The sequence below is a fragment of the Catharus ustulatus genome, chromosome 7 (genome assembly GCF_009819885.2).
Source record: "Catharus ustulatus isolate bCatUst1 chromosome 7, bCatUst1.pri.v2, whole genome shotgun sequence".
NCBI lineage: Eukaryota > Metazoa > Chordata > Aves > Passeriformes > Turdidae > Catharus > Catharus ustulatus.
In genome coordinates this window covers 32356230-32373629 of record NC_046227.1, presented here as the reverse complement: position 1 = coordinate 32373629, position 17400 = coordinate 32356230, and the positions used below count along the sequence as shown (strand labels likewise).

The window sequence follows — 17400 nt, the reverse complement described above, 5'->3', positions numbered from 1 at the left end:
AGTGTGTGCTGTTCACACAACTGTCATTGTGTAATTACATCTTTATGATGCACATTTGTGATTGGCATCCATGGTGACATTGCTTATTTAGAAATGCTTTCTGAATGTTGGGGAAAAATCATTATCTCTTGGGAGCATCCTGCTCCTGGTGGTAACTATTAAAAAGTTCCCTGTGGCAGTGGCTGGCACAGTTTTCCATATAAGAAACTTTTTCCATGGATGTCCTAGAGGAGCTGGTCAGAATTTCCAGGTGCTTGTTGGAAATCTTGAGTGATGTACTACTTCCTGATGTCATTCATAATTAACCACCTCAAAAGGAAAAACTTGTGATGTAGGAGATATCGTCAAAAAATACATGCACTAAGTGAGAAGTTGAAAATTAATTTCATAGTAGAGCTAGACTTTGAGAGTTGTCAGCTCTCATAGTCTAACAGGTTTCCAGTGCCTGTATCTTCCATCAGTGCATAAGGGAAACCTATTCACAAATAGGTGGGAGGAGATAAGTGAAAGTCAAGGTGTGAAGACTGCATGTGATCTGACACACATCAGAAGGAAGAGCTTGAGAAGGAACATGAGCAGGTGAGCAGAAATACTCTTGTGAACTGCAAGAAACAAGAATATCAGCTCTGGAAATGTGTTTAATGTGTGAAGGGAGACAGGAAAGAGAAAAGTTTCCTAGTTTTGCTCTCTCCATGTAGCTGTTGGCTTACAGCTCGATGCCTGGGCAGGAGCAGGACCAGCAGAGCTCCATGGCATTGGTCCCCATGCACAGCAGCTAAAGCTGAGCAAACCCTTGTGCACCTGATTCCCAGGAACCCAGCTCTGCCTGCATGGTCATTTGCAGTGTGGGTGGTTCTTCTCAACCCCATTTAGACAAGTTTGTTCATAATTCTCCTGTATTGAATTTGATGTCAAACTTGATGGCATGAGTGAGTGACAGGAGTTGTTTGTCTCAGTAATATATTGCAGGAGTCCCCAGAAGCACTGGGGAAGAGCAAATCTCCTGTTCTGCAAATGTGTAGCAGAATTTATGTCTTTCCAGAACTTAAAGATAATATAATTGCAGAGTTTGCTAAGCCACTATTCACACTTCTTGTGCCCAGTGGGCTGTACCCAAACTGGCATGGCTGGGATTCAGGAAGCCTTGCTGAGCTGTCCTGATTTAGGGAAAAGGGGTCACTCTCTTGCTATTAAAGTTTTTGCCCCAGAGAAAGACACAGGAGCTATATGTGGAAATTATTTGCAAATTTAGTGTGCTGGCTAAAACGTACTAAAAAATTCAGAATTACTCTCCTGACTCCTGTTTCAGTGCTCTACATGGCAGAAAATGTTCGTGGAAAGTCCTGAGTTTTAATTATGTGATTATGTGTTTTACTGTCCAGGAGCAGAACTTCTACTCAGTCTAATAGCTGCTGATTTTTTTCAGCTAAGTGCTGAAGGTGGAGGTGGCAGAAGAAGGTAGAGCTGCACTACTTGGTTCTAGTAGTTTTTTTCTGTAGAAAACATATTTACTTTTTCTCTTCAGGAGTATCAAGCTAACACTTAAAATTGTCAACTCACTATAAAGTTGAAAAAAGCCAGATTTTTTTTTATGTCTTAAATTAGATGTGTATGTGACTACATACACAATTAATAGATGAGGATAAACTAGGATTAAATCCAATAAAACAGATATGTCCTGCATAAAAAGATTAATGTGCTAATGAAGACCAAAAAAGTGTCAGAGTTTTTATATCTGTTTCTGACCTTCAGCTGTACCAGTGTATTCAGGCTACTTGTTCTAGTAAGAAAGGGGACTAAAAGAGTAGAGCCTCTAAAGGCTGGCACTTAGATTTGAGCTGAATTTGGTCTCTGGAAACACAAACAGAAATTCAAATGGACCTATTACTGAAAAGTGATAGTAAAATTATATCAGGTGTAGACAAAGCTTTTTATTTATTTAATTTTGACCAGTGAATGAATTAAAAACTGCATGAAAAATTGTTATTTGATTTTTTCATGTTCTACCGGGTACCAGACTTTCAAACTCAGGCTGGCCCCTGAAAGTTGAGTCAGTTCTTGTGAGTGTGTGTGTTGTCAGCACTAATAAAAGATTTTGTAGTGACAGCTCTGTTAAAAATACCATAGAAGATGTGCCAGCTAACAGAAAAACCACAGCATTTCCCTACTGCCTGTGGCAGTGCCTGCAGTGCTAGAGGGTAAATATGGAAAACAGACACATTTGTCAGAAAACTAAAGCAGTAGGACTCTGGAATCCATGCAAGGAACAGCTGAGTAAATAAGGCAACTTTTTTTGCAGTTACTTACCAACCATAAATGGACTCTACAAGTGGACATAGAAAAACTGTAATAAGATCTGACATGTTCATGAGGAATGCTGTAAAGAGCCTGAGGTAAAAAAATGCTGTATGAAGAGGTAGCAGCAAAGCAGTGATGCCAGAGGTGTTGAATGTGTCAGCCAAGAGAGGCAAATAGAAGAGTGTGTGTGAAAATGAAAATATTGGTATATCTGAGATCTGTGGGGGTCTGATGGCACTGCAGACAGTTCTGAGCACATCTCGTGACTGGCATGGTTAAGTTCTACTTCTCTCAGTCTCATAAATTTTCTTTAACCTTAGATCTATTTCAATTAACTCCTTGACATCCTATTTACTAGCAGGAAGTACAAGCACATTAATGAGAAGTGCAAAAAGTGAAGAAGCCCTAACACTCCCCAGCATCGGGGCAAAAACCCACACACTATCCTAGCCTGTGAGTAAATCCCAGAGCTCCCTGGAGCACCAGAGTTCCACTGACCCATCTCTTAAAGCCAAATAAAACTCTCAGAAGTGTGTTTTTTCCTGCTGCTTATCCTGTGCTTATCCTGCTGCCTTAACTCCTATCTCACCAGCACAGGTCCAGGCGGGAAATGCTCGATTCAGCCCCGTGCCCGTTTGTTCTGTGAGCATTCAGTCCTTCAGAAAAGAAACCATTTATATCATCTAAAGGCCATGTTGGTCACTGACAGAGGAGGCAGGCACACGGGCACTGCAGATAAGCAGGAGGCATTTAGGATGTGGCTGTGTCCCTGCTGGGGGTTATTGTCACCCTGGCTGAGTGGGCTGGGATTGTGCTGCTGCTCCATCTTCTGCTTCATTGCACCACTCACCAGGTTACTTCAAAGCCCTGCTGGGGGCTCAGTTAAGCCTTGCCTTGTTCCTGTGCTGAGCCTCAGGCAATTCTCTGCTGACTGGAGAGGCTGGTGACCTCCAGCTGCTGGTAAGGAGGGATCAGGCTGGAGCAGCGACCTTGGCCACCAGCACAGCTGGATCCAGAGGAAACTGTCCCCCTTCCCTGCACCCTTCAGGGGCTGTAGCAGTAAATACTGCATTGCTGTATGTGGGTTCCATAGGTTAAAATCCATACCAGGTATACAAGTGACATATCACCTTTCGTTGACTTTTTTACCTTTCTTTTCTCTTCTGCCCTTTCACAAATTGTTTTATTTCTGCTGTGCACTATTTCACTGTAACAAGTTCTTTTAAATGGACAGGCATCAGTGTTTGAGGAATCAAAGTCCAGCATGACTATGAATTCATAGTCTTCCATTCACTTCTCTCCCCCCATGCTGTCTGGCCTTCCCAACCATTTGCAAGTATGCAAAAAATACTGTTCTGTGGTTATGTTTGCATAGTTGCTTATCAAAATATTATTACCTGGTTAAAAAGAATTTAAATAAATCTTCTGAATCTGGGCTGACCACTGTTTGCCACACTTCATGGAATTATCTTCTGTAGACATTTTGAGCAATGAAGAACAGGACCTGGAAAATGCCTGACTTCTTAAAAACACTTTTGTAAATCTTTATAAGCTGTGGGAAACCCTGGTTTTCAGACTTCAAGGATTCTCTTCACTCCTTCCTCCTCAAGTCTATGTCTAGGCTGAATTTACCTCCAAACTGCCAGCAAATACCTGTTACTTATCTATAGAAGAAATCAATGCCACATCAAAAATTAAAGGTAATCTCAGCAAGTGAAAGTGTGGAAATTTCTCTAAACCTTGTGGCCTAAGGCTCATCTTGTGCACCTACATAGGTCACAACAAGTCCAAAGAACTTGTAATGTACTTGAGAGAACTTGACACAAATCTCCTGGCCCTTGCTGCAAGACTTCTGATCCAAGAGGGAGTTTCTGCTTGCCAAATACAGACAATATCCTATGAGATCAGGCATATTCTTGAACCTGGATCCTTCTTGGATAATTTATGTCTTATCTTTGGGTTCATTTATTTTTTGTCTTTGTGAGTGGGGAGTTTGTTCCATGGCCTGTTTGTTCAGATAAATCCACTAGAAAGTGGCTGAGAAGCTTGCAGTCAGTAGAACATTCAGCTCTGAACTCAGTCTGTGAGCATTTAGATGTGCAGGCTGTACCTGTGGTATAGTTACAGTTAATGTTTTGGTGCCAGTTTTATTTATTCACAGATTTAGTTTTGTTCTTATGATAAACTCAAGTTCCAAAACCTCACTTCTATTTCTGTGAGCTGGAGCTTTTGTTTTGCCAGAAAACATTTTACCTTCTGTTGTCTGCATTGCTACGTTGCTATCCCTTCAGGAAATGTTTGGGAATTGCAGATCTGATAGCAAATGGTCGGAGAATCAAACAACTGACACTTTGCTGGCCCAGGTGGGTTGGCTCTTGCAAGATGCTGTCTACACACACTCTTTTGTGCTGTTTTATGGTTCAAACACCATTATTGTAAAACTTCTGGAATCAAACAAGTGGGAAACGTAAACAGAGACTGGGGAATTTTTTGCTTGTTTGTAGCAGAATTGGAAAAGGCTCTTTGTAAACAAGTTACCTTGGTTATAAAACTTTGTTTCTAATAAGAAGATATTGTATATACCCAGTATAAGAAACTAAACAAACAGTTTCATGCCTATTTAGAGGCTTTATTGCAATTAATGCAAGTCACCTTGCCAAAAAAAGCATGTAACAAAGGGTTTGAAATTATAATTGCTCATTGTAATCTGAGATGTTTCAGGGATTTTTTTTCCCCTTGTATTACCTAGCAGTGCCACTGTTTCTAATGTCGGTACTGACACAGTTTTTTACTTCACACTTTTGTATGCTAGGTATTAATATGGTTTATATCTATCTTAATACAATTTGCAAGTTTTTATTTGAACTTGAAAAACATTTGATTATGTTTAATTTAGAGAAATGAGATTTCTTTAATTGCTCTCTGCAGAAGCTATTAGGAGCTCAATTACATTTGAAAATTCATTGTTAAAAGTGTAATCACTTAAAGATTACTAATTTTAAAAAAAACATGACCTGACTATGTGGGATGTTCAGATTCACTAATAGTATTCTCCCTACACCTGTCCACCTATAAGAAAATAATGTTTAAAATGGAGAAATTAATTATGCTAAGAATTGAAGCAAATCTTCAAAATTGGGCTATTTTGAATAAATAGCAACAGTTTTATTAGGGAGACAAGATTTTCAAAATTTGTGTTACTTGCCTACATTCAGCTCTGCAGGTGACTCAGAGATGAGCTTTGGGAAGCTGAGAGAAGGATGCTCCTGGGGTGTTCCACCTGTGCAGAGCCCACCTGTGCATGTGCTGTGTCAGGGCTCTGTGTGTGCAGCTCTGTCCCCAGGGCTGAAACAGCTCCACAGAGCTCACTTCAGTCTGTTCGTTTCTAATAGACCATGAGGGGGATTTTTTGCTGTTTAATTTCTTTTCCCAAGGTGACTGTGATTTTTTGTGGCCTGCCACTGGGTGTTTCACAGAAATGAAGAGCTGCAATCAGAGCTCTCTTTTGGAGGGCTGACTGTTGAGCACAGCTCCTGGAGGGGATGGGCAGACAGTGGTGCTCACTATCCAGCTCGAAGCCAAAAGGTTTTATGAGTTATTTAATTTTTTTCCCTTGTAAAATAAATGTTATCACAACTCCAACTATATATACAGTACTGCTGGTGTAATAGCCTGCCTAATTCAGATTAATTGTAGGCTTGCAATGATAAAGGAGCTTCAGCACAGCAGTTATTCTGCCGCACAGATGCAATTAAAACCATATCAATGCAGTATAAATAATGCTAAATTAAGTTGCTGTCCTTCCACATGGTGGCAATTTTGAGCTAGTGCACAATGAAAGCCAGCATCTTATTTTGTTCAGAAGGAGTAACTACACCAAGAAACAGTTTCTAATTTCCTTGCATGGCTCTGGAGCAGCATTATCACCCAACAATATGAAGTGTGTAAATTACTGTCACCAAAATATCACTAATAATAATAATAACGAGCATTTCCTGGTTTTGTTATTCATCTTAGAGGCAAGAAAAGCTTGAGGTTTACATCTGAAAGTTATGGGATACGTGTGCTCCTCTGAGATGAAGCCAAAGAGACATGTGGTAGCATATAGACATTTCATAGTAGAAAATGAATGATTGCTTAAAATTATTTAATTTTAACTGGTTTCAAGGCATTTTTAGAAAATTCTAAAACAAATTATTTAGTGTCAGTTAGATTTTCCTCTGGTTTTTTTGGGCAGCCTGTCATTTTGGGAGCAGAATGCTGTTCTCAAGAACCATCATTTTTTTCTTACTGGTATGAAAAAGATAGAAGATACCAGCCTAAAATTAGGATACTGCTTTTTATACTATTTATATCTTAGTGTTGCAAAGCTGTAGCAGGAATAGGTTTAAGGAAAATGGTTACATCATAAAATAATTGGGGAAAATAAGTCGAGGCTTAATATAAACCAAGGAAATTTCTTACTTAGCTCTGTAGTACAAATCTCTCAGGTGAAAGGTGAAATGAAAAAATTAATTTTGATTCAAAGCAGCCACACAACCTCACCATTAACTTTCTTATTTAGAAGTAAAGCTGCCTCTCCCTCCATGAACCCTCCAAGTGTTTATGTTACTGCTGTTTTTCCTTCAGTGCTTCACTGTGCTTTAAACACACCTGTAACTTCATTCCTGGCAAGGCTTTGGGTGTTTAAGTGCATTTGTCAGTATTCCCAGTGGTACCAGGGACAAAGGCATATTAACTGTCACTGTTGGAAAACCCTGCTTTCAATAGCTGGTTAATATAATAAATCTTTCTTCACTCAAATGATTCAGCTGTAAGCAGCCTGTAAAAATTGTAATAAGCACAATAAGCAGTGCACTTCTTTTCTCCCCTTTCTTTGGGGGAATGTTTTTTTCATGCTGACTAAGTCCACTACAAGGAATGCTGCAATGTTCTGCAAAGTTGTTTGTCAGTGCCTGGGTTTATTTTTGCAGAGAAGTATTGATTACAGAATGAGAAACATTTGGTTTAACAGGGATCGATGAGTAGCAAACAAAGGACACTGAAGTTTGACTCATTTTAATTTGAACAAAAATACAGTACCCAGTGCAATTCATGATGAAATAAAAAATGATATATGCTCTCTGGTTTTTAATCACATTTCTTTCCTGTCATTTGTGAGTGAAATAGGTTCAGATAGAGGATGTAATATCCTGTGTGCTGGGTTTGGGACCAGGTTGCACATGAGGAGTTTGGGGGAGAGGACTGGGTTTTGCAGGAGGGGAACAAGCAGGTCCACCTGCCTCTGGAGAGGGGGGAAAATCTCACCAAAGAGATTCCATCCACCTTCTGTGTAAGAGATATGTGTGCAAACCACCTTGGACTCCTTGATCTGTTTGATTTGCAAGGCCCAAAGACAAGCTCTCACAAAATACCTGAAACACAGAGAGCACTTGTACTTCCCTTTCCCCAACTGCTTGGGTGTGAGCAGCTGGGGCTCAGGTGTGTTTTGTGACATTTGAACAAATACTTTTTGATCACCAGGCATTTTGTTGGGAGAATTAAATATTCATTGCATTAGAAAGAATGAGTTTTGTTAAACCAACTGGGAAAGCAAGTTGCACATTCCAGTTTCTATTTCAATTAATATTTCATAATTAATTATTGAAAAATGGAACTGCTTAATCATCCTTCTCTCATCTCTTGTCCCAGACTGTTCTATGGCTCCTGCCTGCAGCAGTCTTTCAAAAGGGCATACAGTGGTGATGAAATAGTGGGCTTGAATACTTTGAATGTGTGTATATTTATTCATAAGAGTATTGGACACTGACTTGCTAGAAAAACTAATTTTAGTGTGTTTCCAGTAGCTGCTATTTGTTTGCTTCATTCAGTTGTCATTGTTGTCTGTTCTGTGGCTGCATTCTCTCTGGCTTGTGGGATGTTGTGTTGTAAACCAGGCTATGAGTCTGTTAAATTATGACTTTTATGGCAAAGTATCAGAGGCACAGCATCAGAAAATGCATTAAAAATAAATACATAAACACTCAGTTTGGGTTAGCAATGACTTAATGGTACTTCAAACTCTAAACCAAGAAATATTTTAATCTTTTCTTCCCATCATTTAAATTCATTGCAAAGTATCTGTTTGAAATCAATATTAATTACACAGAAATTGTGACCCTCTTTAGCAAATGCTTTAAAGTAGTTGTTAAAAATTTAATGTGAAGGTTATTAGCCTGATTTTGGGCAACATTTAGCCTGTGCTAAATATTCTCATGTAGACTTTTTTTGACAAAATATTAGTCCCACGTTTGCATAATTAGCAGCACCACAGTGAACCCTTTCTTATGATGCACAGGGGAAGCAGAGAACAAATTCAAGGCTAGAGGATTCTTATTTCTACTTAAGCAGTAGCTCTTTCCCCTGCTTATAACATAACCTTAATGATGAGATTGCATGTGTGCCCCTCTTAGGACATTTTTCATATTTGAACTATTCAGTCAGGTTATATCTTACTGTTCTGAAGAGTTGCTTTTCATAAGACCCAAGGATAAGCTAAACAGGAGGAGGGAGCAGTTCTGGTAAGTGTTGGGCTGTCCCTGATGGATGGCAATGCCCTGTACAGCCTGCATGGTGTGTGTGGGTGTGGGTGTGGTATATACCCCACACCTCTTAATTCTTCACTTGCACTCGTCTTTAGTTTTAAATCTTGACACACAGCCACATTTTTCTTTAACATATAGATAAAATTATTGATTATGATGGTATGATTTTTAATGTGAAAGATAAATTAACAAGTTAAAAAAGAAAATGCTCTGATGTGGGTGGCTGACCTCAACCTTGGATCAGCTTTGCTCCTGCTTCCCATCCTCAGGACTGGGGGGACAAAAAAATTACAAAAAAGTTCGTACACCAAGATAAAGGCAGGGAGATGCAGCATTTTAGAATGAGAAATGTTTGACCCCCATGGGGAGAAGTCACCAAGTACTTCTCTGAGAAGTATTTTCATGAAGTTGGTCTTGCCATTCTGATGAGACAGCTGATGATTTTACCAGCAGTAAAGGAGGTAAAACTCCAAGTCCTTGACTTGGAGGGCTTTAGTGTCACCATGTCAAGATTTAAAGCTAACAATGAAAAAGCCCAGGAATGAAAAAGAAGTAAGACATCAGCATGTCCATGCCACATGTTCCCTCTGTGTGCTGGTGCCAGGCTGCTCAGAAGCAAAGGACCTGTGGTGGATCCCTCACCCCACACGTGCTGCTGTCTGCCTTCCAGGCTGCCACCTGCCTGTAAACTTTCTTTTTGCCCCTGGTTGTTGTTTTACCAGGACCTGAGAGTGCTAATATCTATCAGTCATCTCTCACATCAGCCAGCAGAGAAATACCGGAGCCTTGCTTGACGCATTCCACAAGAATCTTTATTTCATGTGAAGGGTGGTCAAGCAGGATTCTCTCAGAGACAAATGGGAGACAATCATATTTATAGGTTCAAGGGGGATTCAAACTACAGCCAATAAAAAGTTTATACAAAAAACAGCATCCAATCTAAGTGAAAAGTTCTAAAGGTGAACTGACCAATTACGCAAACTAGTTTCTAACCAGTTATCTTTTAAGGTGTTAGAGAGTGACCAAATTCTTAAGGAATTTGGCTCAGCCTTGGTATCTAGGAAACCTTATCTATTATATTAAGTTCCAGAGGCAGGGGAAGATGGCTTTGGAGGAATTGTATCATCCACACCTGCCCCATCCACGATCCTGCTTCCTCACTCAACAGTGCAGACATTTGCACTTTGGTAGAAAGTGAAAGAACCGAGTGCTGACCTTAGTGACACATCCCGAGGTAATTAAGGGAGACACAAATGCTTGAGCTCCTCTTGTATGTCTGCACAGGGTTAGTTCTTAGACTGAGAGCACAGCTATTCACCAGTAACTCTGAGAGTAAATGCCGTCTCTTGGTCTCTCATGGGGTGCTGAGGAACAAATCACATTTTCTGTCAAACACATGCGTTACCTCCAATCTAGTTAGAAATAGTTTTCATGCTTTTTGTTTTGATCGTGAGGAGCTCAGATTGGATTCCTTCCTTAACTTTTAGGAGATGACTGAACGTGTGGTACATGTCCCTGTGAGGAATGAAACATTTTGACACGAACATTTCTACAGCTACACAAAAAGGAGCTTGCTGAAGTGCTGGCTCAGGAGCATAATGAGCAACCCGTGAAACTTTGTTCTGTGTTAAAATATTCCGGTACTTGCACAAAAGTATCAGTAGAGTTTGCTAACACTGTCTTTCACTCTAGTTTGTTCACATGAATTTTTTGCCTGTTTGGAAGGTTATCAAGAATTTGACTGGGTGATGTGATGAAAGTCAGGCTCTCTGGGGAGGCTGAAAAGGGGAAGCAGGAATCAAGTAAAGGTTATGCTTCTAAGAAGGGAAGGGTACAGCTGTGCTGCAGAAGGCAAGGAGAGGAAGCAGGGAAAAATAGTTTAAGCAGAACTCGTGGAGAGAAGAATCTGCAATTAAAGAGGAATTGGCAAGTGGGAATACAAAACTTCATTGGAATATGGCAATGATTTTCCTCGTGTAAAAATAACTGAAGCATTTTGCTTGATACTTTTTTTATTCAACCTTTTCTTCACGTAGCATGCAAATTCTATCACTTTGTATTAAACTTATGTTCACTATGAAACCTTTAACCAATTCTGTTTATTTCTTCTCACACACCTTTTTTTTTCTTTTTGCACAGGAATAAAGTGAGGTTAGCACAGAGGAGCTTATAAAGTGCATTAAGTCAGCACAAAATTCCTGCAAAGTTCAGGGATATGTTTTCTTTTTCCAGGAAACAAAAAAATCTAAAAAAATCTCCGTTTAATCCTGGCCTTTCTGTACTTTAGGCTCACTTTTCTCTTCTGACACTTCATTATGGATTTTCTGGGTTTGAATAAAAATCTAGTTCTCTTTTCTGGTGGATAAGGTCACTACTTCTGGGAGCTACTTTCTGTGTGTAGTATACTTGAGTGTTTTGTTTCCTGCAGACTGAAAACTTCCCAAGTGTGGGTGGTCTCTTACACCTTTTTCTCCCCACTTCACAGTATTTATTGTCTGTGATCTGGCTGAAAACAGATCTGCTTTCTGCCTGGGAGAAATGGCAGAGTGCTGCAAGGTTGCCAATAAATTCCTGTGAAGAATCTCAGCAGTGAGGGCTGATGGTGTTGTTGCTGTGCAGCTGTCCTGTGGGCAAGTCTTGGCCCCATTCATTCAGGAGGGTTTTGGAATCTGGGAAGAGAACCAGAATTTCAGGGCCATAGGTCAGTGCTGTTGTTTCTGGTCTTGTAGCCTTGTGACTGGTTTGTTGTTCATCCCTAAGCCTGAAAGGAGCAGGAGTTCTGTACAGTAACAGTATGTGCTCATATAACTGATAATGTGTTGTAATTCTTGCCTGTGAGGGTGCTGAATTGGAACTGGACATTTAGCTCATTCCAGAAGTTCCTAATGTTTAGGGATTTCCAGAGTGCTTTTCTTAAGGTAATTCCTACGTTCTCTTTTCTTAAGAAAAAAGTCCCCATGTGGATGTGCTGATCTTTTTGTGTAGGATGGTAACATAGCCTTCCCCATGTAAATAGAAGGAGTAAATGGCAGCAACAACATTCTTTAATCTATCAGCAAGAGGTGAATGAGACCTAGAAACAGCTTGCACAGCTAGGGAGAAGTAGGGAGAAGTTTGGGTTTGTGAATCTGTGCTGTGTGTGCAGTTCTCTACCAGAAGGTGTGGGTTGGTGATGAGCAGGAGTGTGGCTGTGCCTGTAGGTACAGAACAGTCCTTCTGCAGGACAGGCAGTGGAGCTGTGAGCAACCTGAGATGCTTTTAGTCTCTCTTTTTGTCTGTCCTACCCGTGGAGATCTGGCTTTGTACCTAAGGTAGGAAGATGTGTTTGAGGGCCAGAGCATGGTCAGCATGGCAGACATGCAGAGATAGTTGCAGTATCAGAATAAGATCATTGTGGCTGTTCATCAGTTATGATAAGCCTTGGAGGCTTGGCTGGATCTCTGGTTTACAGTCCATGGTTGGAGTTAAGCTTTATGTGTCAGGTAGCTCTGGCACAGCCTTGGGTCAGCTTGGCCACTCAGGTGTTCAGAGTTGCACCTGAGTTTCTGCTAAGGTGGCTTCTCAGTTCCTGAGCTGCATATTTGGTTTTGAGCCCAGTTTCTGTAGAAAGCTCTTCTTAACTCCTAGGTGGTTGTTATATATTTCTTTTATGTAATTTTCCTTGTTACCCACTGTCTCGGGTGGTCCTAGATGTCCCTTTAGCAGCAGTGAAACTTCCCTACAAGAGAAGATGCTGACAGCATTCAGCAAGAGTTCCTGGATCATTTTGAGGTTGGCATTGATGGGATCTAAGCTGGAGCAATACTGACTGCTGTGAATATTCCCATATCATTAGCCTGAGTTTTCCTCTGTGAGCCAGTTGCTGTCTGTCTTCTGCCTGGTGCTGAACTCTCTGCCCTCCCTCCTGTGGCAGAAACTGAGGATTACTCAGCACCTGGCAGGACAGAGCTATGTAACACCAAGGACAGTGATTCAATAATTTAGTTAGAACAATGTTCTAACAATTTGCCAGTAATTTGTTGTTGTGCAGTTTTCCATTTTCCAGGTATTACATATGGCCAACCAGACAGAACCCCTCTGTTCTCTGAGTAATTCCTCCTATTTTTTCACAAGCATATAGATATTTCATTTAAACCTTTGCAGCCTCCCTTTGTGGCATCTACTTATTTATCACTGTCTTTAAGATCCGTTTTCCACTTGGCAATGTTCATATTTTTGGTCCCCTGGTTACTGCTATTGTGAATTATTATCCAGTAAGATTTATAGCTGTGAGATTTGTACAAATAGCCTGTCTCCCCCATTTAATGGCTTATCTCGAAGATACCTTTGTTATTTACTAATGAAACTGTATGGATAATTTTTATACACATTTTTGCAGGTATGTCATGAAAATTTGGGTCAGACATGGAGTTACATCAGACTGTCTGACAGGCTGCAAATCTCCCTGCACCACAGGCACAAAGCAGATGGGTGGGGAACCCACTGTAGCTTTACCATGACCTAACCTGCTCCTAGACATGGGAACCCCATCACTGACAGAGAATAATGTTAGTGCCACGTAAAATCCTTGGGGGTTTTATTGATTTTTTTTTTCTCATTTAAATTCACTGTGATAAAATTTAATTTCATTTCATTTCCGTTTAACAGGGTCACATGGAAAAGGCTGTAAATGCATTATTTTAATTGCAATAACATTTTTAATAACTTTTAGGTTAATTTTTCTGCTCCTCTTAAATTATATTTAGCGAATGTTGAAATAGGATTTTAAAATCCATAGGTATCCTTTATATGATGTTCTTTATTTTTTAAAAAAAAGGGTTAGTCCATGACTTATGTAGACTTATCCAGGTAGTGGTGTATGTTGTGGGTTGGGTTTTTGGGTCTTTTGTTTTAAGAATTAGCAAAACCCATATCTTACTTGCCTTTGAGAGCTGTTAGCAATATTAATGACACTTTTATCCCTCTCATATCAGTTTGATTTGTACTCAGTTTTTGATACACATTCATTATCATAGCATTTCACAAAGTAAATTCAAATAAACTCTGTTCTACTGATAGGGCTCCTCCTCTCAGCCAAAACAAGAAAACCAGTGGCTGCAGTCAGGTTGTTTTTCCTCCTTGTGAGGTTGAAGCATTCAGGGATGGGTGACAAGTTGACCTCTTGATTTGTTTCATGCTTCTCATGTCTGCATTCTAGCAAGATGGGTCACAGATCTCAAACGTAATTTTTTATATTTATTTTGAATGGAGGTGAAGGAAAAGCACTTTGAAGGAGAGGATGGGTGTTTTTCAATATGCTGACATCCATGAGTGAGCTGAGGAAGGGTAACTCAGTGTGATGGATATTCTGAAAAAATTCTTCCCTCTGTAACATTACTGCACAAAAATGATGGCGCTGGATTAGTTGGGTAATTATCTTGATTTCCTTTTTATGATTTTTCCCAAATTAAATCTCTTTTTTTTTTCAAAATGGGGTTTATGTGTAAAATTAACACATTAATTTTTGTGTTATTTCAGCGTGAGAAGCTGATACATGAGTTGGAGGAAGAAAGACATTTGAGACTTGAGAGTGAAAAAAGATTGCGGGAGGTGACGCTGGAGTCGGAGCGGAGCAGGGCTCAGATGCGGGGGCTGCAGGAGCAGTTTTCCAGGTATGTAAGACGAGTAAACTGCATTCACAACATGGGAAAAACACTCCTTGGTGCAGAAACATTGTCCAGACCTGTGGATAACTTGGATGGATCTAATCTAAGGCAAAACCTGCTCCCCCTCTGAAATCCTGTAAACACCACAAGCTCTTGGCTGAATGTTTGTTGGAACACTTAAAAGATTTATACCATCATTTATGGGATGGTGAAAATTTTCTTTTCTAGGGATTTTATGTTTGCAAGAATTCCCAATAATTTTCTGAGTGTAGATCTTCACTTCCCAAGAAGTGCATGCCGTTGATAAATCAGTATGTGGGTGTTTGTGTCTTGTAAACAAGAACAGGTTTGATCAATCTGAATAAAGAGAGGAAGAAAAAGTGAAGCCTTTTGGCAGCTTTGGGCAAGCTCATCCTGCTTGGACCTGCTTCAAATCTCTTCCTGCATTGCCACTGGGCTAGAACAGAGCTCCATTTACAGGAGGACCAGCTTAGAACAGGGATTAACACAAACCATTCATATGATAATAGTAAGGATTTGAGTTATTTATTGTTTTCATGATTCATGATGAGATCTTGTACATCAAACAAATTTTTTTCATTGCTTTTGTCACGTGAACACAAAACAATCCAAAAAAAATCAAGAGACAATGGAATTTCATGTATATTTTCCATCAAGACTGAATACTAACTCCTTCCCTTAGACCACTGAATTGTTAAAAGCTCAAGTTCAGTTTAATAAGGTGAAAAAACCTGGAGATTTATTTTTCTCATTGGTTATGTTTCTTGGGGTTTTTAGGGTTTTCTGCTTTGGGCATATTTTGTGGTTTTTTTTCTTATTTCCTCCATGTTTGCCATGCTGCTCCTCTGATTTGAATCTGGGTTTCTAGGCAACACTCTAAAAACCACTGATAGCAATAATAAAATTTGTTCTCCTCTATTATTTTGTGTTTGGAAAAATCTGCATTAATTCTCTGCAGAATTCAAAAAAACTATTTAAAAACCATAAAGTGTTCGGTGAATTCTGAAATTCCCCATTAAAAAAGCTAAGGATATTTCTTTTTTTAGTTTTCTATTGTTCCTCTTTGTTGATCCTTGCTTTCTATTTTACTTATTCTGATGAGACTCCTGGAGTAATATACACAAAATAAATCCACCCCCATGAGTATTCCTGGTTAGAATATTTTGCTCTATTGTATATTAATCTTTGTTTAAGGAAGAATTTCCTGAAGTCCTCATTTTAGAATAGTGTTATTGCTGCAATAGCTAGAAACCTGTGAAATTAACTTTAAAGGTGATGGAGCCATGGTTAAGAAAAGAAGGGATGAGGGGGAGCCAGTCTCCAGAGTGATGCTCCCAGTGCCTTCATAGAATTGTAACTGATGCATATTCACATCTTTTCAGGAGAGCTCTTCATTATTCCTGTGGAACTGCAGTAGTCTGATTCATTTCTACCATGTTTCTGAAAAGAAAAACTATTTTATTAGTCAGGTTCCCTGAAGTCCACTATCTTCAAATTAATCCATTCTTTTTCTTCCACTGCTATTTGCAGTCGAGCGTGCTCGGGTCTGTGGAGAAGCAGAGGGACGCAAGTTCTTTGAATTAAAGTTGTTTGTCTCTTTATGTCTGTACTCTGATTTAGATAAAGGTGAAGGCCCTCTAAATCAGCATTATGTTCTTTTTAAGGCTGTCTGCACATTGGCTAAACTGTTTGAAGGCAAACTTAAATATCATTTTTCATTAATGGCATCTTGGTTAGCCCTGCTATTCCTGTGAGGAAAACTCCTGCTGGCCTCATCAGGCTGTGGTTTTATTTTAGTGTAGGCCAGATGCTAGGAAGAGAATGTGCCACTTAAATATTTTGTTTTATTTTACAACATTGTGTTTGTTATGATGAATATTAAAGGTTATTTTTGCTGATTTTTGGTAGAATATTAGGATATTAGCTTACACAAACAACTTTCTCCCTAAATGAGTGTATTTTTTCTTATCCTGCTTAAACAAATAATGGAACTGGAAGCTGGATAATCTTGTGCTGCCTAGAGATTCTGTGTTGTTTGAAGGATTTGGAACCTTTTTTCTTAATTTGAGCACAATTACACAGGACAAGACAAATGGTGATGGGAGGAAATGTTAGAACCAAGTGAAGAAGATAACTGGAGAATAATATTTTGGGCTCAAACATTCTGTCTTTCAGATGCAGATAGATCAATGTAAGAATATATACTACAGCATAAATCTTTTAAATATGTGTAATTCCTGGACTGAGAGGATTTATCTAGACATTTCTACATATATTTCTTTACATTTCAAACTATTTTCTTTACATGATGGAAAGAATGAAATATAATAGTTGGTGGTAATCTGTAAATTGACTTTTGTAATCAGGAGAGCAATGTTCCCTATTCCCAGTTGAAATTGTGGGGAAACTTTAATCTGTCATATAAGCATATGGTTTGAGATGGAGAACTTCAGAAGGTGAGGGGTTTTCTTATTGAATGGCATTTCTGTTGTTACCAAGTAAGCAATATTTCAGTCTAGTACTCTGAAATAAATTGAAGTTCTCTTTCTTAACACCTGCATAAATCTGCCAGAGCCTTAAAGTGACACAGTAGTTAGTTTGATAAATACATGATACCTGCTGAAAGAGCTTTTAAACTGAAGTTTCTTTTCCAGAATTGTAACATGTGTCCATGTAGTTTTAAATTTGTGTTTTAATTTTATTGGAGATGAAATAGGTTTGAGGTGTGGAGAAACCCTGCAGGAAAAATATTTAATACTAAAGTTGGTTTTTTACACTGTAGCTGGATGCTTGTACCTTTGCATTGCCTTAGTATGATCTCACCTTGAGTTGAAATACTTGATGTTTTCTTT

General features: G+C 39.2%; 1 protein-coding gene across 8 annotated transcripts in view; it reads left to right on the top strand.

Annotated features, from left to right (window-relative positions):
- The window catches only part of NCKAP5 (NCK associated protein 5), a 380845-nt gene that overhangs the window by 194376 nt on the left and 169069 nt on the right, over positions 1–17400 (top strand). For all 8 annotated transcript variants that reach the window (XM_033064246.1, XM_033064245.1, XM_033064249.1 and 5 more), the window contains one exon: positions 14400–14533. In XM_033064246.1, the coding sequence (XP_032920137.1) occupies positions 14400–14533 (134 nt within the window). The remainder of the gene's footprint in view (positions 1–14399; positions 14534–17400) is intronic.